The 21,500-nt window shown below is 41.7% G+C and overlaps 1 protein-coding gene across 5 annotated transcripts in view; it reads left to right on the plus strand.

The window, feature by feature from the left end:
- rb1cc1 (RB1-inducible coiled-coil 1) overlaps positions 1-21,500 on the plus strand; it is a 251,120-nt gene that overhangs the window by 147,075 nt on the left and 82,545 nt on the right. For all 5 annotated transcript variants that reach the window (XM_070892346.1, XM_070892352.1, XM_070892360.1 and 2 more), the window contains 3 exons: positions 7,620-7,785; positions 16,921-17,029; positions 18,224-18,479. In XM_070892346.1, the coding sequence (XP_070748447.1) occupies positions 7,620-7,785; positions 16,921-17,029; positions 18,224-18,479 (531 nt within the window). The remainder of the gene's footprint in view (positions 1-7,619; positions 7,786-16,920; positions 17,030-18,223; positions 18,480-21,500) is intronic.

Genomic DNA, 21,500 nt, shown 5'->3' on the forward strand with positions numbered 1-21,500 from the left:
TTTTTTCAGACGGCAGATGTTGATGATTCTACCATTCCCATTTGCAGCATTTAATCACCCCTGCCTTACACCCTGTAGTGTATGCACTTGAGTATGCTCACAGATGTGTAGCGCTGTTGCATTGTGAGTGGCTTAGCCAGTCATGTGATATTCACAACATTCCATAAAACCCCAGTCAGTTTTGTCTTGGTCATCCATGAACAGGTATGCAGTTGTGAGCCTAGTGGATGAACTGGTAATATGTAGTTTGATTTGTTAAACCTTCATTAATAAATCAACTAGTTCTAGTTCTTAATAGCAATGTGTTGCTATGAATTCTTAAGCAAGAACCCATGAAGCAAATACATTACACCCCTATCATCCCCCTCCCCACTTTCCCTACCTTTGCACATGGTTAAAATCTATAACATCTCTAACTTTTCCAGTTCTGACGAAGGGTCACAGACCTGAAATGTTAAAACTACCTCTCTCCACAGATGCTGCCTGACCTGTGTATTTCCAGCATTTTCTGTTTAATTACTGGCAAACTGATGTCATTTCGGTTCAGGCTGTCTTCAATTCAGCTTCTATTCAAGGCCAATTCCTTGTGTAATAATCATGCATTCTTCCTAATAATTGATTTGCATACCTGTCTGATGCCTTACATAATTGCATAAGTCTTGAAGTTTTAATCCTGCTTCAAACTCAGAACAACTCAATAGGCTCAATTTTTCCCAGTGATTTTGTGCTGTTTTTTTGGAGCAGGCTGATTTTTTTTGGCCTAAGTTTTTAAAAGAAAGTTTCCCCAATCAATTTGCACCAGCATAACTCGGTGACGATTTTTTTAGGTTTTTTTTTCAGGCAAAGGGGGCATAACCTGCCACCCGCGCCAATCCTGGCCACTTAGACAAGTTTGGTCAGCTGAGAGTTACTCCAGTTCTGCTTAGGCCAGCGTGTGTGGGGAACGGATCAGCAGGTAAGTTGCTGCAATATAATTTAATGTGTTTTTAAATTGATGTAATGTGTTGCGAGCTGGCTGTATGTTTCACTTTGCAGCCTCAGCTCGCATTGTGTCCCTAGTTACCATGGCAGCCTGATCTTTTTGGTGCAGATCAAAGCTTCACCCCCAAAACTAAAGGACAGGTTAGGCCACACCAAAATGAAGAAATCCAATGGGGAAATGTGGAACTTTTTTGGGGGGGTGTACTTAGGCCCAAAAAAAATGCTTTGGGGAAAATTGAGCCCATAGTGACTACTTGGATGCAGATGGGGTAACTGGCAACAAGGACGTCAAAGCAGCATTCTTCCAGGGCAGAAACTTTGGATTCCAGGTGACACAGAAGCACACCTCCATTCTCAAGTCAGGTTTAAAAACTACACAGAATGTTCCTGGGAACATTCAAAAAGTCTTCACTTGTAAAGTAATGTTACAAGTTAGAGCCTGCATGAGAGTTGGGAGGATGCTGGTGCTCTGGAACCTGCATAAACTTCTCCTGTCAGTTACAGGCCTTCACAATTTCCAGACTCACTTACCCATCCAGGACCAATTGGTTGCCGATGAAAGGTCATCAACTTGAAACGTTAACTCTGTTTCTCCCTCCACAGATGCTGCCTGACCTGATGAGTGTTTCCAATATTTTCTCTCTCTCCATTTCAGATTTCCAGCATCTGCAGTATTTTTTTTTGGTCAAAGAAATGGGCTTGGATTCATATAGTACTTGTCACATCCTTGGTGTCCCAAATCCCCCCAGTTAGTGAATTGCTTTTGAAATGTAGCCACTTTTGTTTTGTAAACTAACGGCAGCTAATTTGCATACAGCAAGGTTTCACAACAGTAATGAGATAAAGGACCAGATCATCTGTATTTGGTGGTGTGGATTGAGGGATAAATGTTGGTTAGGATGCCAGGAGAATTTCCCTGCTGTTATGCCATTGTAACTTTTATGTAGACTCGTGGAGTTTAAAGAGTGTGTTCTGAGTCTCCTGCTTTCATATTCATAAAGTGATGGCAAGAACTACCCTATTCCACATTATAACATTTACTGATGACATTTAAGCATGAGAGTTCAGTGTCAAGTTTAAAGGCATTTGCAATCGGAGAATTAGGTGTATAAATAAGAACATAACATAAGAAATAGGAGCAGGAGTAGGCCATACGGCCCCTTGAGCCTGCTCCGCCATTTAATCAAATCATGGCTGATCCGATCATGGGCTCTGGTTCACTTCCCTGCCCATTCTCCATAACCCCTTAATCCCTTATCAGTAAAGAAACTCTATCTCTGTCTTAAATGTATTCAATGTCCCGGCTTCCACAGCTCTCTGAGGCAGTGAATTCCACAGATTTACAACCCTCAGAAGAAATTCCTCCTCATCTCCGTTTTAAATGGGCGGCCCCTTATTCTAAGATTATGCCCCTGAGTTATGGTCTCCCCTATCAGTGGAAACATCCTCTCTGCATCCACCTTGTCAAGCCTCCTCATAATCTTGTACGTTTCGATAAGATCGCCTCTCATTCTTCTGAATTCTAACCTCCTCAACCTTTCCTCATAAGTCAACCCCCTCATCTCCGGAATCAACCTAGTGAACCTTCTCTGAACTGCCTCCAAAGCAAGTGTATCCTTTCATAAATATGGAAACCAAAACTGTACACAGTATTCCAGGTGTGGCCTCACCAATACCGTTTTTATCTGTAGCAAGACTTCCCTGCTTTTATACTCCATCCCCTTTGCAATAAAGGCCAAGATTCCATTGGCCTTCCTGATCACTTGCTGTACCTGCATACTAACCTTTTGTGTTTCATGCAGAAATACCCCAAGGTCCTGTTATACTGCAGCACTTTGCAATCTTTCCCCAGTTAAATAATAACTTGCTCTTTGATTTTTTTTCTGCCAAAGTGCATGACCTCACACTTTCCAACATTATACTCCATCTGCCAAATTTTTGCCCACTCACTTAGCCTGTCTGTCCTTTTGCAGATTTTGTGTGTCCTCCTCCTCACATTGCTTTTCTTCCCATCTTTGTATTGTCAGCCAACTTGGCTACGTTACACTCGGTCCTTTCTTCCAAGTCGTTAATATAGATTGTAAATAGTTGGGGTCCCAGCACTGATCCCTGCGGCACCCCATTAGTTACTGATTGCCAACCCGAGAATGAACCATTTATCCCGACTTTGTTTTCTGTTAATTAGCCAATCCTCTATCCATGCTTAATATATTACCCCCAACCCCATGAACTTTTATCTTGTGCAGTAATCTTTTATGTGGCACCTTGTTAAATGCCTTCTTGAAGTCCAAATACACCACATCCACTGGTTCCCCTTTATCTACCCTGTTCATTACATCCTCAAAGAATTCCAGCAAATTTGTCAAACATGACTTCCCCTTCATAAATCCATATTGACTCTGCCTGATCGAATTACGCTTTTCCAAATGTCCTGCTACTGCTTCTTTAATAATGGATTCCAACATCTTCCCAGCCACAGATGTTAGACTAACTGGTCTATAGTTTCCTGCTTTTTGTCTGCCTTTTTTAAATAGTGGTGTTAAATTTGCAGTTTTCCAATCTGCTGTGACCACCCCAGAATCCAGAGAATTTTTGTAAATTACAACCAAAGCATCCACTAACTCTGCTGCTACTTCTCAAGACTCTAGGATGCAAGCCATCGGGTCCAGGGAATTTATCCACTTTTAGTCCCATTATCTTACTGAGTACCACCTCCTTAGTGATTGTGTTCCTCCCCCCCCGATTGCCCCTTGACTATCCACTGTTGGGATATTGTTTGTATCCTCTACCATAAAGACTGATACAAAATATTTGTTCAGAGTTTCTGCCATCTCTATGTTCTCCCATTACTAATTCCCCTATTCAGTCTTGTCCTCTAAGGGACATTTTACTTTAGCCACTCTTTTCCTTTTTATATACCTATAGAAACTATTGCTATCTTTATATTTTGTGCTAGTTTACTTTCATAATCTATCTTCCCTTTCTTAATCATTTTTTTTAGTCATTCTTTGTTGGTTTTTAAAAGTTCCCAATCTTCTGTCCTCCCAAGTTTTGGCCACTTTGTATGCCCTTGTTTTTAATTGGATACCGTCCTTTATTTCTTTAGTTAGCCACGGATGGCTATCTTTTCTTTTTTACATCCTTTTCTCCTCACTGGAATATATTTTTCTTGAAAGTTACGAAATATCTCCTTAAATGTATGCCACTGTTCATCAACCGTCCTACACTTTCATCTATTTTCCCAGTCCACTTTAGCCAACTCTGCCCTCATACCTTCATAGTCTCCTTTTATTTAAACTTAGTAGGCTGGTGTGAGATCCAACTTTCTCACCCTCCATCTGAATTTGAAATTCAACCATGCTTTGATCACTCATTCCAAGGGGATCCATTACTAGAAGATTGTTTATTTATTAATCTTGTCTCATTACACAGGACCAAATCCAAGATAGCCTGCCCCTGGTTGGTTTTGTTACATACTGCTCAAGGAACCCATCCCTTATGCACTTTATGAACTCTTCCTCAAGGCTACCCTGACCAATTTGATTTGTCCAATCAATATGGAGGTTAAAATCACCCATGATTATTGCTGATCCCTTTTTACAAGCCCCCACTCTTTCCTGGTTTATATTCCGACCAATAGAGTTGCTACTGTTATGGGGCCTATAGACTACACCCACCAGTGACTTTTTCCCATTATTATTCCTTATCTCCACCCAAACTGTTTCAACATCCTGATCATTTGAGCCAATATCATTTTTGACTATTGCAGTGATTCCATCCTTTATCAATGGAGCTACCCCGCCTCCCTTTCTTTTCTCTCCGTCCTTCCGGATTGTCAAATAACCCTGAATATTTAATTCCCAGTCCTGGTCATCTTGCAACCATGTTTCTGTAATAGCTATCAGGTCATACTCATTTGTATCTATTTTGTTACGAATGCTACATGCATTTAGACAAAGTGCCTTTAAATTTTTTTTTTAGCCTTTTTTCTTGCTTGTTTCCCCTCTCCTTCAAACTCACTTTCTTTCTTTTTGCTTTCTAATTCCAGCTTTACTCCCCTCCCTCCTGAATCTATTTTCAGGTTCCCATCCCCCTGTCAAGCTAGTTTAAACCCTCCCCAACAGCATTAGCAACCCCCCCCCCCCCCCCCCACGAGGATATTGGTCCTGGCTCTGACCTGTCCGGCTTGTACAGGTCCCACCTCCCCCAGAAGCAGTCCCAATGCCTCAGGAAACTAATGCCCTCCCGCCTGCACCATTTCTCTAGTCACATATTCATCTGCTCTATCTTCCTATTTCTGTACTCACTAGCTCGTGGCACTGGGAGTAATCTGGAGATTTCTACCTTTTGCGGTTCTGCTTTTTAATCTCTCTCCTAGCTCCTTAAACTCTGCCTGCAGGACCTCATCCCTCTTTCTACCTCTGTTGTTGGTCCCGATATGGACCATGTCCTCTGGCTGTTCACCCTCTCCCCCCATAAATACCCTGCAGCCCCTTAGTGACATCCTTGACCCTGGCACCAGGGAGGCAACTTACCATCCTGGGGACACGCCTGTCTGCTCCCCATACTATTTAATTCCCTACCACTATAGCTCTTCCCTTCTTCCTCTCTCTTTTCCCCCCCCCCCCCCCTCCCCGTGGTGCCGTGGACTTGGCTCTGGCTGCACTCCCCAGAGCCACCATTGCCCTCACTGGTACTCAGATCAGAGTACCGGTTGGAGAACGAGATGGACTCGGTGGGGGGGTGGGGGTGGTGGAGACTCCTGCACTACCTGCCTAGTCCTCCTGTTCTGTCCGGCAGTCACCCAATCCCTATCTGCCTACACACTCTTAAGTTGCAGGGTGACCACCTCGGGAAATGTGCTATCCATGTAGCTCTAAGTCTCTCAGATGCACCGCAGTGACTCCAGCCGCCACTCAAGCTCCAAAACACAGAGCTCGAGTTGGTGCAGCTGGAGACACCTCCTGCACATGTCATCCCGGCTGCGCGAAGCATCCAGGATTTCCCACATGCCACAGGATGTGCAATCCATGGGACTGAGCTGCCCTACCATCCCTCTAGTTACACTCGGAACTATCAAGTAGAATTAAACTCCAAACCTCAGCAAAACACACCCAACAATTACTCAGCAACCAGCTGATTTAACTAACCTTTATTTAAAGATTAAGTATTAACTTAACAGAGAAACAAAAATCACTTACCAATCAGCTACTTCCCTTGTGCCAATGTCACTTTTAAAATCTGACGTCCCCTTCGAATGTTGCCTGTTGAGCCTTGCCTTTTAAGCCTCCGCTTCCGCTCCCACGCAGGTCCGCTGAATCTGTGAAATGCATTTTCCTTTTATTAAAACAGTGACTACACTTCTGAAAAGTAACTCATTCAGTGTGAAGCACCCTGGAACATTGTGAAGATGCAAAAAGGCACCACACAATGCAGACTAAAAGCATAGTTAAGAATAGGTTTGAATGTTCAGCAAGATAATCAGATGTGCTAATTTCATTGCTGTTCAAACTTGATGGAAAGTTTCTGTAGGAATGGGAACTATTGTAGAACTGAGTGTTTCATTTAGTGTAACAGAACCCATGAAAAGGCTGTGACTGTACATAGTATGTTGAGCGAGCTTAGTGGGCTGAATGACCTTTTCTAGTTCCACGATTCCTGTGTTAGTCCCTATCTCCTTTGAGCATATTACATGAATGTGCGTAATAAACTCCTGATTGATTTTGTCACGTTTCAAATGCAAAGTACAGATAGTCTCTGTAGTGTATGGAGAAAGAATCCAACTGAACACTGTGAGCTCAAAGTAAAGTGTGACCATAGTCTTTTATTGCAGGTCTCCAGAGTGCCTCTCCAACCTATGAAGCCTCCTTAAATACCTGTGCTCCCAAGGGATTATGGGATCCCTTGGGACTCCAGGAGATGAGCCCTCAGGTGGCTGTACAGAGTAAATACAAGTCCACATATATAACAGTCTCCCATTCAGGATAACACTCGGTCCTCCAGAGGATGAGGATTTCAAACAGCTGGGCACATTGGCCAGACAGCTGAGGATGATGGAAGCCTTGGCACTGCTGTGGTCCAAACTGTTTGAATATGTCGGTCCTCAGAATTCCAGTTTTTGCACTTCTTTGGTATACCCCTGTTAATAAGGTTTGTGGAAGTTGAATGTATAGGAAAAAATATTAGATTGCTTATCTTGTATATAATTCTACCAATTATTTGAAATTGAGCCACCACACACCAAGCTTCCCTCTCTGGTGTACTTAATTCTTTTGACCTGATGTGACTTGTGAATGTTTATGTACTCTTGCTTCTTCTTGGGATCTTGTGTTTTCTCCTCCAGTCAAAGAACTAAAGACCTGCTTTCCCAACCTGCTGTATGTTAGATCAGTTGATGTGTATATGATGCAAATTTCTTAAAGGAACAGTATTTCTTATAGAATGAAGAAGTTGAGTTCCATTTACATAATGAGATATATTCAATGTTGAGCTGTATAGTTAATGAGAATAAATTACATTTTGGGTAACTAAAATGCAGATGTGAGAAGTACAATAATGATTCTCCAAACAGACTGTGAATTTTATCTTCCTGTACCCGCAGTTGCTGCTTCATTTTTTTAAAAAATCTTTTAATACAGGGAAGTTGCACTTTCATCTGCACCAGTGATTTTGAGTCCTCCACCAAGTGCTATTGCTGACCTTACAGGGAAGTTTCAAGAAGAAAAGGCCAATTTACTAGATCAACTAGAAAAAAGGAATGAAGAACTGCAAAGCCTTAAAACATCACTGATAGCTGAACAACAGGTAGATTTCCTGATGTCTATTTTATAACTCTGTACATTTGACATTTAAAATGGTTTTGATTTTAAATGTTGTAGTTCTAAGTTCATAAGCTGTCAACCATGGCTCAGTTGGTAGCTCTCTCACCTCTGAGTTACAATGCAGTACTGAAGGAGTGCGCTCCAATGCAGTACTGAAGGGGTGCTGCACTGTCAGACGTGTGACGCCTTTCGGATGAGACGTTAAACCGAGACCCCACCTGCCCTCAGGTAGACGTAAAAGATTCCATGGCACTATTTCGAAAAGAGCAGTGGAGTTATCCCTGTGTTCTGGTCAATATTTATCTCAACATTTTGGAACAGATTATTTGGATATTATGACATTGCTGTTGGGAGGACCTTGTTGTGCGCAAATTGACTCCGCCTTTCCTACATACAACCGTGACTACACTTCAAAAGTGAAGCGCTTTGAATGTTCTGAGGATATGAAATGTGCTATGTACATACAAGTTGTATTCATTATCGGCAAAAAAATGTGTTTCACGGGTTGTAATTCCTATGGCTGATTGTTCACAGTAATTGCACCTTTATTTTTTCCAGCTGTTTTATTAAGCCATCTTGTTTGTACGACACTCTGCCGACACTATCTTTCACTTTATGCACGATCAAGATGACCCTCTGATGTATACATGGTTTCAGTTGGCACTGCCCTCCTGGCTTGGAGAAGCCAGCATTGGGACACTAAATAATAGCAAGAGCAATGAAACTTATTACGGCTGTCCTTCAATATAGTACTATTTTTAGAAGCCAAGTAAAAACATATTAAAATGAAACAGCGTATGCAGTATTTAAATACCTCAATATTGCACTTGCTCTTCCTATTGATGTGGAATATAATTTCAGATTTGTGTCGCAATGTTTGTTTTTCTCTTTTCATAAGAACATAAGAAATAGGAGTAGGTCATTCGGTTCTTCGAATCTGCTCCGCCATCCAATAAGATCATGGCTGATCTACTTCAACTCCACTTTCCCGCACTATCCCCATATCTCTCGATTTCCTTAATATCCAAAATATCTATCAATTTCTGTCTTGAATATATTCAACGACCTGAGCATCTGCAGTTCTTTTATTCTGCTTTGCTGCTGTTTCTCTGTTGTCAGTAAAACTAGTTACATTACTGTTAACTACCCATACAGACTGCATTTTAACTTGGACACTTGTTTATCTACATTATGCTGTAGTGGATTCAAACCTGATTTAACAGAATAATCCTACAGCAGCGAGGTGACTCAATTCAGTCAAACCAGTGAAAGAAATAAAATAACAAAGTTGTTCTGTCTTTGTATAGGCTGTACTATTAAAACTGATGCCTGCTTCAAATTACATCTTGGACAATTCAAATAAAGTAGATGTTTTGCATTTCAACAACTTATAGCAGCAGCTCAATTAAGTCATGATGCATCAATGGTTTCTGTAAAAGATTGTTCCATGTGTTTTTGAAGTCACTCGGTATACACTGCATATCATCATCATCATAGGAGTCCCTCGGAATCGAGGAAGACTTGCTTCCTTTCTAAAAATGAGTTCTTCGATGACTGAACAGTCCAATATGAGAATTACAGTCTCTGTCACAGGTGGGACAGACAGTCGTTGAAGGAAAGGGTGGGTGGGACTGATTTGCCGCATGCTCCTTCCGCTGCCTGTGCTTGGTTTCTGCATGCTCGCGGCGATGAGACTCGAGGTGCTGCATAACGTTTATGCCGAGTAGCAACATTGGGGCATGAGTGGGTGTTCTCCAGAGTACTTGTGCTTTGAGCCTTCGAAATACGAAGGCTTGTGAGGAGAATAATGGAAATCAGTCAATCAGAATAAGGGAAAACCTAGTATTGGGGACCATTTGTAATAAAATCTGGAGAGGAGATGAGGAGAAATGTTTACACTATTGTCGGGATCTGGAACACTACTGAAAAGGTGGTGGAAGCTGATTCCATAAATAATTTTAAAAGGGACAGGTACTTGAGGACGAGGAGCTTATAGGGTTACAGACAAAAAACGGGGATGTGGGACTAAGCAGGACTGCTCTTTCAAAGAGACAGCATGGGCATGATGGGCAGAATGGCCTCCTTTGCAGTATGTTTCTATGATCCTCGTTGAATATCAGGATTTTTTACATTCCGTTTTCTAGACTGACCTACAGCAGAAATTGTTTACAGTAAACCTCCAGTGTTGACCATGGAGGAAAGAAGACATGAAATTTCAGTGATCTACTTTTGACTCCTATTAATTCTTAATTGAATTTGAACAGCAAGATCAGGATTGGAGCAGGTGTGCTGAGAGTTCATATAGCACTTTTGTTCGATTAAGGACATTTTATGAATTCACTAAATTTTGTAGTCAAATACCATGGATGCTGAATTTCAAATTGAAGGTCAGTTATTCAGTGCTGTGATAAATCACTTCTAATGAATGTCTAACAAAAAACAAAAATGCTTTATTTAGCATTAACTGCTCAGCTGCATGAACATTTGCAGTTCAATGCTGAAAGGACTAAAACTCAGTAATTATTGGGAACCAAACAAAAATGGCTTTGTATCCTAAAGAACACTAAAAGAACAAGTGTCAATTGTGCAATGTTGAGCCATGAAAATGTCAAAATAGTAGGCTCAGTTGAATGTGAGCTTTACATGTGAAGGTGTCATGACATTCAAGGAAAAATGAAGACCATGCTTCCAAGTGATCTCTGATTACCTGCTATAGGCAAGTTCTTCCTTCGGGGAGGAAATCATAATAGCTTTGGAAAATAACTAAAACTTTGGTCAGTTGATCTTCCCATCATAAAATTATATTTATACAGATATCTGTGATATCTAAAACAGCAAAAATAAGGGGCTTTTGTTTTGAGATGTGGAAGCTTTTTTCTTTTCCCAAACTGTAGAACTGATTCCTTTTAAAGGTTGCTCTATTTCCCTTGAGATTGGAAGGATTCTGCCCAATTTTGGATCAACGGTCTTGCACTGTCACAACTGAGATTTTATCAGGGCCCATCGCCATTGTGATGTCGAGTGTACTTACCTACTTTTTAATGTCAGATGGAGTGAACCCAATTGGCTAAGAGACCTTGGAAGGAGGCTACTTTACCCACTTGATATTTTTTTGTTGAAGATGTTTATAAACACGTCAGACATGTCTTTTGCACTCATTTACTGGGTTCCACCATATTTGATTGAGATGTTCATGGAATCTTTTCACTGTCTGCCACCACTCGAGTGGGTGTGGTAAGGCTATTCTCCAATGAACCTGGATTGATTTCCACTGATGGCCTTTTGTGTCTCATGAATTACCAATTTTGGATTATTTTCCTTCGTCTGTCGCAGTTAGCACGGCAATAGTGCCATATGACACGATGGGGATTGTGCTTGTTGTGAAGCTGATAAATGTGTCCGTGACTGGTGGTTTGGTGATGACAAGAGCAAGCAGACTAGTCCGTTGTGTTGGTTCTCACCAGCTGGCGCAGGCTCAATCTAGCAGCTGCATCTTTCAGAACTCCGCAGATTAGTCAGTGCTTTTAGTACTGAATCACTCTTGGTGCTCGACATTGCCACCCTTCACTCCGAGTACATTCTATGCCTTAAGTGGTCAACATCATTTAGAACTGATTCATTAGTTGAGTGTTTAGTGGGGAGGAGTAAGGTTGTAAATGTAAATCAGCTGGAGATTTCCTTGGCCTTGTTAACCATGGGGTCCAGAGTCAATGTTGAGCACACCCAGGGTGACTCCCACCTGACTCTGCAACTATGCCCCTACCTCCAGTGGGTCTGTCCTGCCGGTAGGATAGGATGCATTAAACAGTGGTGATGAATGAAGTTTAAATGTTAGCTGAAAGATCATACTCTGTTATTGATGTGTCTCCCAAATTAGGCATTAGTCCCCAAATGAAGAGGACTTTGCAAGGTTGACAGCTGAGATTGCCCAGGTTTTATGATCCGGTACATGGGATCATTGCCAATAACTCCTCCAGTTCTGCAAACCTCCGATCTCTGTGTTCTTCCAATTCTGGTCTCTTGCACATCCCTGATTTCCTTTGTTCCATTATTGGAGGGCCATGCCTTTAGCTGCCTAGGCCCTACTCTGGAATTCCTTCCCAAAACCTATCCAACTCTCTACCTCTCTCGCCTCCTTTTTAGTTGCTCCTTAAAACCTATACCCTGTCCTAATATCTCCTTATGAGGCTTGATGTCAAATTTTGTTCGATTTACCAGAAGAGATATTGATGATAGATGGGTAAATGGAATTAAGGTGCACATCAGCCATAATCTAATTGAATAGCAAATTTCCCAGCCCATGTTTCCTGAGCTTAGGAAGTTCTACAGGCTGGTTTGAGCAGCTATGTGACACTACCTTTAGTTGGCATCACCATAGCAGCCTAGCAGGGAAAAGGTCTTAATGGGCTCCATGGCAATGATAAAATTGTAAAAAGGAGTAATCTCAATAAAAAGAACATTTTGAACAAAAACTACTTCCCCTACTTGTTTGTGTTTTGGATCCCCTGTTTGCACTATTCTTGGTTCATACTGTAAAATGTGTTTCAGCTTGGCTCCCTTGTTGGCACTCTCATCTGGGACAGATAGTTGTTCTTAAAATTCTTGCACCCAATACAATAGTGAAGAGGTGCTACATTGTTAGAGTTTTCATCCTTCAGATGAGACATTAAACTTGTTGCTTGTTCAGATACATGGACCATGTACAATAGACACCAAGTCGCTGGAGAAATACCACCAACGATGTTTCAGTAAGATCCTACAAATCCCCTGGGAGGACAGACACACCAACATTAGCGCCCATGACCAGGCCAACATCCCCAGCATTGAAGCACTGACCACACTTGATCAGCTCCGCTGGGCAGGCCACATTGTCCGCATGCCAGACACAAGTCTCCCAAAGCAAGCGCTCTACTCTGAACTCCTTCACGGCAAACGAGCCAAAGATGGGCAGAGGAAACGTTACAAAGCCTCCCTGATAAAATGCAACGTCCCCACTGACATCTGGGAGTCCCTGGCCATTGACTGTCCTAAGTGGAGGACGTGCATTCGGGAAAGCGCTGAGCACCTAGAGTCTCATTGCCGAGAGCATGCAGAAATCAAGCACAGGCAGCGGAAAGAGTGTGCGGCAAATCTGTCCCACCCTCCCTTACCCTCAACGACTATCTGTCCCACCTGTGACGGGGACTGTGGCTCTTGAATTGGACTGTACAGCCACCTAAGGACTCATTTTAAGAGTGGAAGCAAGTCTTCCTCGATTCCGAGGGACTACCTATGATGATGATTGGTTATCTCACGGCACAATTCAAAGAAGAGCAGGGAAATGACACAATTTAGGAGGTTCTCCCAGTCAACTCTTTTCCCTCAACTAACTGATCATTCATCTCGTGGCTGATCATTAGATGTTGCTGCCACATTTGTCTACATATCAACAGTTACTATGCATCAAAAATTATTGTATCAAAGACTGAGGCACGAGTGTGACAAAGCAATTTATAAATGCAAATATTATGCAAAGGAAACATTCTGGTAATTTTTTTATACCAAGCTATGTGGTTAGGAAATGAACATGAGAAATTCACTGTGTTTAATGATTTGGCTCAATTAAAATAAGTGGAGCAATCAAAAGTAAGTGGATCTTAATGTAGATAAATGCACAATTAAGTACATCAGAACAGGAAACATGAAATGTGTGCAAAATGCAGGGATGTCTATTGACCAAGGTGAATATGATCATTGCCCATTCATTGATAATATCCAGTCAATGTAAAGCAGCTATTAACAAAGATAATTATATATTGGAATCCATTGTATGCATTTGACAAAGTTGTGAAACTAGCTGTTCTAACTTTTCATAACAATCATTATTGAGGTCACATTTAAAGTATACTATGCAGTATTGGACACTACTTTTAACAGGATTCCTAACCTCGTAGACCAAAATTCAGTGATATGCACAATGATAATTCTGGGTCTCGCAGTTCCAAAGGACTGAACTATTCATTGTAGGGGGAAATGGCTGATATGCAGTTAAGCACTTTTCTCAGGGTTGGATCATGAACAAATTTTCAATTGCTATGAGGAATCAATAATCTAGTGCTTGGACTGTGAGCACAGACTTAGAAGAAGTTCGTATAAAATTAATTAGTTTGACTTTTTTCTCGTGTGATAGCAAACAGTAGTTTGTTTGTAGATGTATAGTTGGCATGGGGAAGGGGCCTAATTAAAAATGATATTCAATTGAATACCTGATGGTTTGGGGTCAGTCTTTCTATCTTGAGGCTCGAGGGGCCAAATAGCCTACTCCTGCTTCTATTTCTTATGTTATAATTGCCATGGTTGTATCTGGACAGCTGAGTGATGATTTTTGAATCAGCGCCTGTTTATATGGCATTCTGGCTTTGGTTCCAAACTTTGCAAAATCACATTTTATTCAAAAACCAAGTCAAGGCAAGGTCCCACACAAGAGATTAATGTGCAAAGTTAAAGCACATGGGATTGGGGGTAGTGTGCTGATGTGGATTGAGAACTGGTTGTCAGACAGGAAGCAAAGAGTAGGAGTAAACGGGTACTTTTCAGAATGGCAGGCAGTGACTAGTGGAGTGCCGCAAGGTTCTGTGCTGGGGCCCCAGCTGTTTACATTGTACATTAATGATTTAGACGAGGGGATTAAATGCAGTATCTCCAAATTTTCAGATGATACTAAGTTGGGTGGCAGTGTGAGCTGCGAGGAGGATGCTATTAGGCTGCAGAGTGACTTGGATAGGTTAGGTGAGTGGGCAAATGCATGGCAGATGAAGTATAATGTGGATAAATGTGAGGTTATCCACTTTGGTGGTAAAAACAGAGAGACAGACTATTATCTGAATGGTGACAGATTAGGAAAAGGGAAGGTGCAACGAGACCTGGGTGTCATGGTACATCAGTCATTGAAGGTTGGCATGCAGGTACAGCAGGCGGTTAAGAAAGCAAATGGCATGTTGGCCTTCATAGCGAGGGGATTTGAATACAGGGGCAGGGAGGTGTTGCTACAGTTGTACAGGGCCTTGGTGAGGCCACACCTGGAGTATTGTGTACAGTTTTGGTCTCCTAACTTGAGGAAGGACATTCTTGCTATTGAGGGAGTGCAGCGAAGGTTCACCAGACTGATTCCCGGGATGGCGGGACTGACCTATCAAGAAAGATTGGATCAACTGGGCTTGTATTCACTGGAGTTCAGAAGAATGAGAGGGGATCTCATAGAAACGTTTAAAATTCTGACGGGTTTAGACAGGTTAGATGCAGAAAGAATGTTCCCAATGTTGGGGAAGTCCAGAACCAGGGGTCACAGTCTGAGGATAAGGGGTAAGCCATTTAGGACCGAGATGAGGAGAAACTTCTTCACCCAGAGAGTGGTGAACCTGTGGAATTCTCTACCACAGAAAGTAGTTGAGGCCAATTCACTAAATATATTCAAAAGGGAGTTAGATGAAGTCCTTACTACTCGGGGGATCAAGGGTTATGGCGAGAAAGCAGGAAGGGGGTACTGAAGTTTCATGTTCAGCCATGAACTCATTGAATGGCGGTGCAGGCTAGAAGGGCTGAATGGCCTACTCCTGCACCTATTTTCTATGTTTCTATGTAATTCAATCCATCATAATATTCCCCCCTCTCTTCCCCCCCCCCCCCCCCCCTCCCTTACTGAAATCCCACAATATTTTACATGAAGTACTTTGCCACTTTGCCAGCATGTACTTTTTAATGAAGTTCAAAGCATGTGCCAATATTAGCACAAACTTATACAGGTTGAACGTCTGAAATCCGGAGTTCCGAAATTCAAAATGATCCGGACTCCGTGCTGGGGTTGCCCGGAATCTGGAAAATGTTCCAAAATCCCCCCCGCTTGGCCGCTGGACTGGCCTCCCCCCACTGTGCCACCAGACTTCACCCCCCCCCCCCCCCCCCCCCGCTTGCCTCGGCCCAGGCATTTCCAGATTTGGGACGCTCTACCTGTACATTATTTGCAAGGTAAGATATTTTTTGTTTTCCAAGTTGGGAGTTTTAGGTTTTTTACTTCATTTTGTTATACCTGATATTCTGAGCAGAAGAGTACACTTGTATAACATGCATGCCATAGCTGCATTTACTTGTGTTCCATTAACAGGACTTTTTAATTGTATTTTGAATGTAAATCCTTTATCATTATTTTGCCTGAAGAAACTCATTGGGCCAGATTTTCGGCTTTCGGGGTTTTTTGCCGAAAACTGTAGCGATACGTGAAACTTATTGTTTTCACTGTGCTACTGGTTTTAGGCCGAACTTTCGGGTTTTACTTATGCACCAGGATTGGTAAGGGAGGCATTGCACAAGCATTTGCAGCGCAAGCCGCGAGTCAGTAACTTTAGTCCGCGGCCGGGAGCACTGCAAGAGGCCTTGGTGGTGGTGGGGGGGGGGGGCGGCGAAGAGGCCTTGGTGGTGGGGGGGGGGGGGAGGGGAGAGAGAGGGGGGGGTGGGAAGAGAGAAGAAAGAAAAAAATTCCAAAAACATTTACAAGATCTTTATCTATCGAATCGCTGAAAAAAAAATAAAAACTTTAACTTGTCTTTTTTGCAGGTTTTCATACTTAACGCTGCTGACACTGTCACTATTCTGGGCGCGGCGTATGGGTCGGGGGAGTGCCGAAAGTCCGACGTAAATGCAATCCGCGTTGTTGCTCGTCGGCATACCTCTCCCTGGCGGTACTTAAAAGCGCCGCCGCAAACAGATACCCGAGGATCCCGTCCGGGCTTTGCAACCGGGTTTTCGCCGCAGAGGGTCAAATCGTAGCGAAAACCCAGTCGCAAACCTGCCGAAAACCCGGCCCATTGTAGTTACTATGAAAGTACTATTAAACATGTGGGTTACCAGTAATGTTGCCGCTAAGCTGCGCCCATGCGCAGCTGTGCAATAATCTCAAGTTCCCAGGCATGTCGCTCACAAGCTTTTACATTGTAAATACTGCATATGTGCAGAAATTTAATGGAGCCACACACTGAGAGAAACAGCTCACAGAGAACATAGTGTAGCCTGCAGGGCACATTGGTTAACTAATGTGCTGATTATATAGATCTTGAATTACATTCTCAAATAATTTGTTTTTCAGACTAACTTCAACACGGTCCTAACTCGAGAAAAAATGAAGAAAGAACAAATTATAAATGAGCTGAATGATAAACTGAAAAAGCTTACTCAACAACAAGAAAAGGATAGAGGTGAACTGGAACACTTTAACCGCAAGTCACTTGTGCTGTTTTTATCAGACATAGAGCTAGAAATTTACAACCATACTTCTATTATCAAACAGCAATTAAACTCTGACCTTGGGCACTACTTACAGCAATAAATGTTGAGAGTCCTCAGAGGACAACCTAAACACACAACTTTACTTTGCTGTCACGTCACCCACGGTAGCAGCCAATGCCATAAGAGATCCATTAATAGTAGCATGAAAGATTTTATCACCTATTAATCATAATTGATAAATGACTTCCTCCTCTCAGCCTTAGTTACCAATCAACATTTAGTGGGACAGGTTTTCCTTTTACTAAACTTGAGCATCAAGGATTACCGGGGCAAAGGGCATAGAAGCAAAAAGTAGGAGGAAGAGCCTGTCCAACTTTCTCCTCCATTACTCGCAGGTGCAAAGAGAAAAATATGCCACTGGGTATCGATAGTGTTGGGATGAGTAGAACCTGCATTCTATGTTACATCAGACCTTCTAGCACTCTTAAAGGGGTAACTGTAAACATAATGTTATAACTTGGATGATTTTGCTTTCATTAAATGTATGAAATTTGTAATTACTTGATTTCCCTTGTGCTTCAAAAATGTATTTCATCAAATCATATCCTAAGCTGTTGTCTACATAGCATTTTAAGATTTTCCCTAAGCTGAATCATGGCTGGGAGTACTGTTGTAAATATTAGGTAACATGCATGCTAAAATATTGTTGGATTTCAAGAGTCTGCCTTTAATCGTTGTTGCAGACTATTGACACACTAGTGTTCGATATTTGAAAGCTTTTTGTCATTAAAAGCAGTCTTGTCTGACTGATGATGGGTTTAAAATATTGGCTTGTAAAATTGATCTAAATGTATTCATGTATGTATATATGACGACACCGGGTACAATACTAATAGTGGCGGAATTTTTTTCAGTACTGTATTCTTGTGCGCATACATGTTCACATGGTGACTTCAGATACCCAATAGTGTGTTGCATTACTAATTTAAAGAGATTAATTCATGTTTAGTCGATCAATCTCCATGAAGCTAAGTAGTTAGCTGTTGACAAACTCTGCTCGTTACATGTTATGATAAACAATGTAGTACTAATATTTGTTGCTTTGGATAGCTGAAATCTTGTGTTGAGGTGCATAGTTCTAAGTGCATTTATTGTGTGTTCAGTTTTGATAGAAACCCTCTCTGCAGACAGAGCTACTTTGCTACAAGAAAAGAAAAAGCTTGATGATGAACTCAACAGGTTGCGAAGTAATGTACTGGTTTGTTCTGCCTTTTCTTCACCTGGACCTTCTGGAGCTGAGGCTTCTGCTGCTTCTGGGCCTGACACTCCATTTGACTCAGAAAGACTGGCATCTGTTACTGCAGTAGTGGAGGATGGAAGAATAGACTCCGCAATGGAGGCAAGCACCACGACTGTACGGTGAGTAGCCACCTAGCATACAATATTTTTACAGTTAAGCTGGATAATAAGCACTTAATTTCAGTTATTTTAGTTTAAAAGAAATGATGCTTTGCTGTTGCATGAAACTAATAATTGTAAGATTATACCAATGCACATTTCTTCAGTTCCCAAAGTGGTGAGTTATCTATTTTAGATGTGCCCTTAGGAGATGAACCAAGCAGATGAGTCCCTGCTCCATAGCAAGGGAACAAATGTGGTCATTAACTCAACCTGGACTCGCTTCAGGGATCTTTTTAGTGACAGTTTAGAGGCACCATAAGCAGAAGTCTAGGAGCAAGTAATCTGCTTGCCCTCTTGTCCAGAAAATGATATTTGGCATTTGAAGACTTAATTGTGGCTCATTCCTTAATTTTCCCAATTCTGGAGGATGGCATCACCTGAGGAAATGAAACCAACTCTGGATAGGTTATTTTATTTCTTGCTTTTTTTCTTTCAGTACAGAATTAAACTAATTTGTGTACGCTTATAGACATGTTTACCCTATGCTGTACTTTTCTTTTGGTATCAACAAAACATTTGCTTTAGTGCATTATATCATTCAAGAATTAGAGAGAATATCCTTGTTGAGCCCTGTTGTCACCAACAACCCCAAAATTCTTTTAAATGTTCAAGTGATGAACCTGATCCTGCAGTTTCTCAAAGGAAATTGGATTTCTGGTACTAAATGCCAGGGAAAGGAGGAGGTTGCCCATGACCTAGTCCACTCTGGGTATCTTATTCTGTTGGGTCCTGTCTCAGGCATGGAGTTATTTTTTTCCTAACTTAAATTTAGACTTCTTATGACTTTTCAAAATTTGTTTTATTTTCCTCCTCGAAAGCGACAAGCATGGCTTATTTTTGGTCCACAGCTGGAGGACTTTACAGGAGCTACACAATCGCCTTGGAGAGCTTCACATTCTGCCAGTAGCTGACAAGTGTTGCCTTTTATATGGCCGAATAGCTCTCCAATGCAAGAACTTTTTACCTCCAGACTACTTTAGACTCATCAGATAGTTTCTCAGTTAAGGAGACTGGAAGGAAGTTCTATTTCTTGCCTGATTGATTACAGTCAAAATTGGCCAAGCAATTGTCAGAAAAGTCATCTTTACCATTGAAAGAGGATGAAGTGCAGACTACTTTTGCTGCAACAAATTGGGATTTACAGGAATAGTCTGTTGTAATAACTTTGATAGACCTGCAGTAATTAATTTAATCTTGGATGCCACAGAGCAAGCTTCATTCAGTCACGAAAGCAAATTATTCCTTGTAGTTCTAGTCCCCAAAATCTCACTTGTTTTCTTTATATTAATACCTGCTGCCACCAAAAAGACTTTTTATTAAAAAAAAATTCAAAATAGCTCAAAATATTGTACTTTTGCAGAAGAGATTACCTGGATTACTGGGTGTTTATTATGGTGTCATATTTGACCCTGAAATGAACTTTCGACCACATAGCCACAGCATAACTAAGACCGCCTATTTCCACCTCGTAACATTGTCCGTCTCCACCCTTGCCTCAACTAATCTGCTGAAGCCCTCATCCATGCCTTTGTTACCTCTAGACTTGACTATTCCAATGCACTCCTGGCTGGCCTCCCACTAGAAGTGATCCAAAACTCGGCTGCCCGTGTCCTAACTCGCAGCAAGTCTCACTCCCTCATCACCTCTATGCTCGCTGACCTACATTTGGCTTCTGGTTCAGCAGCTCCTCGATTTCAAAATTCTCATCCTCATTTTCAAATCCTTCCATAGCTTTGCCCCTCCCTATCTCTAATCTCCTCCAGCCCCACAACCCCCCAGAGATGTCTGCTCTAATTCTGCCCTCTTGAGCATTCCTGATTATAATCGCTCAACCATTGGTGGCCATGCCTTCTGTTGCCCAGGCCCCACGCTCTGGAACTCATTTGCTAAATCTCTCCGCTTTTCTACCTTTCTCTTCTCCTTCAAGAAGCTCCTTAAAACATACCTCACCTGCACTAATTTCTACTTGTGGCTTGGTATCAAATTTTTATTGCATAATACTCCTGTGAAGCGCCTTGGGACGTTTCACTACATTAAAAGTGCTATATAAATACAAGTTGTTGTTGTTGTTTATCTGACAATCCAACAATAATTCGAGAAAATTCTGCAATTCCACGTGCAGGAAAGGAACTGCTAATATAAGGTACATCCTATTGCCCTTATCTTGGTGCCGGTCTATACTTGCATTTTGGTAATATGTCCATGCAAATAAACGGCAAACAACATCTGCTAATTGCTTTTAGCCACTGGACTTCTTTTTTGTCATCTTTAAAAGTAATGGAGAAACAACATTGGCCCCAAAATTGCTGTCAAAATAACGGCGGGTCTAATAGTACTCGGTTATTTAAGTACAAATGCCACAGCAATTTATGGTGAGGGCAGATGCACCATGAAAAGTAGAAATCCAAAAGTTGCTGTTCAAGAGGCGCTGCTCCGTCATTAGCTTTGTGACTTTTCATCACCCTTTCTTGCACGGAAACTTAACTATTACAAGCGTGGAATATCATTCCTTCAGGTTTTAATTGTTGGCAATTAAAAAAAATTATTAATTTTTCATTTTTTTTCTCTCAATTCAGGGTTTCTGTCCCTCTCTTTCTGTCCCTGAGCTGACATTTAATTGACCATTCTCACTTGCACTTACTTCCTTGTTCAGAACCTGCGCTGTTATTTTCGCAATCCTTCAATCTGATTGACTGAGGAGGTACAGTTACGTGCCCTGTTCACTCAGATCCCTTTCCATCTTGCACTTCCAGCAACTTGTAGGGCAAAATAGCGTTGGCACGATTAAACAGCGGACATTGGCCTGCTTCAGCAATTTTTGGACCATTCAATTTTAATTATTTCTCCCTCTTGCCTCTGGACAAAACTGCACTGTGATTCTACATGTAAAGGAACAGCCACTCATTCAAAAATACCTCTTGAAGCCCCACTGTATTAAATATGGCATGATGGCTAGTTGGTTCCTCAACCTCATTCCAA

The sequence above is a fragment of the Pristiophorus japonicus genome, chromosome 1, assembly GCF_044704955.1.
Source record: "Pristiophorus japonicus isolate sPriJap1 chromosome 1, sPriJap1.hap1, whole genome shotgun sequence".
Lineage (NCBI taxonomy): Eukaryota > Metazoa > Chordata > Chondrichthyes > Pristiophoridae > Pristiophorus > Pristiophorus japonicus.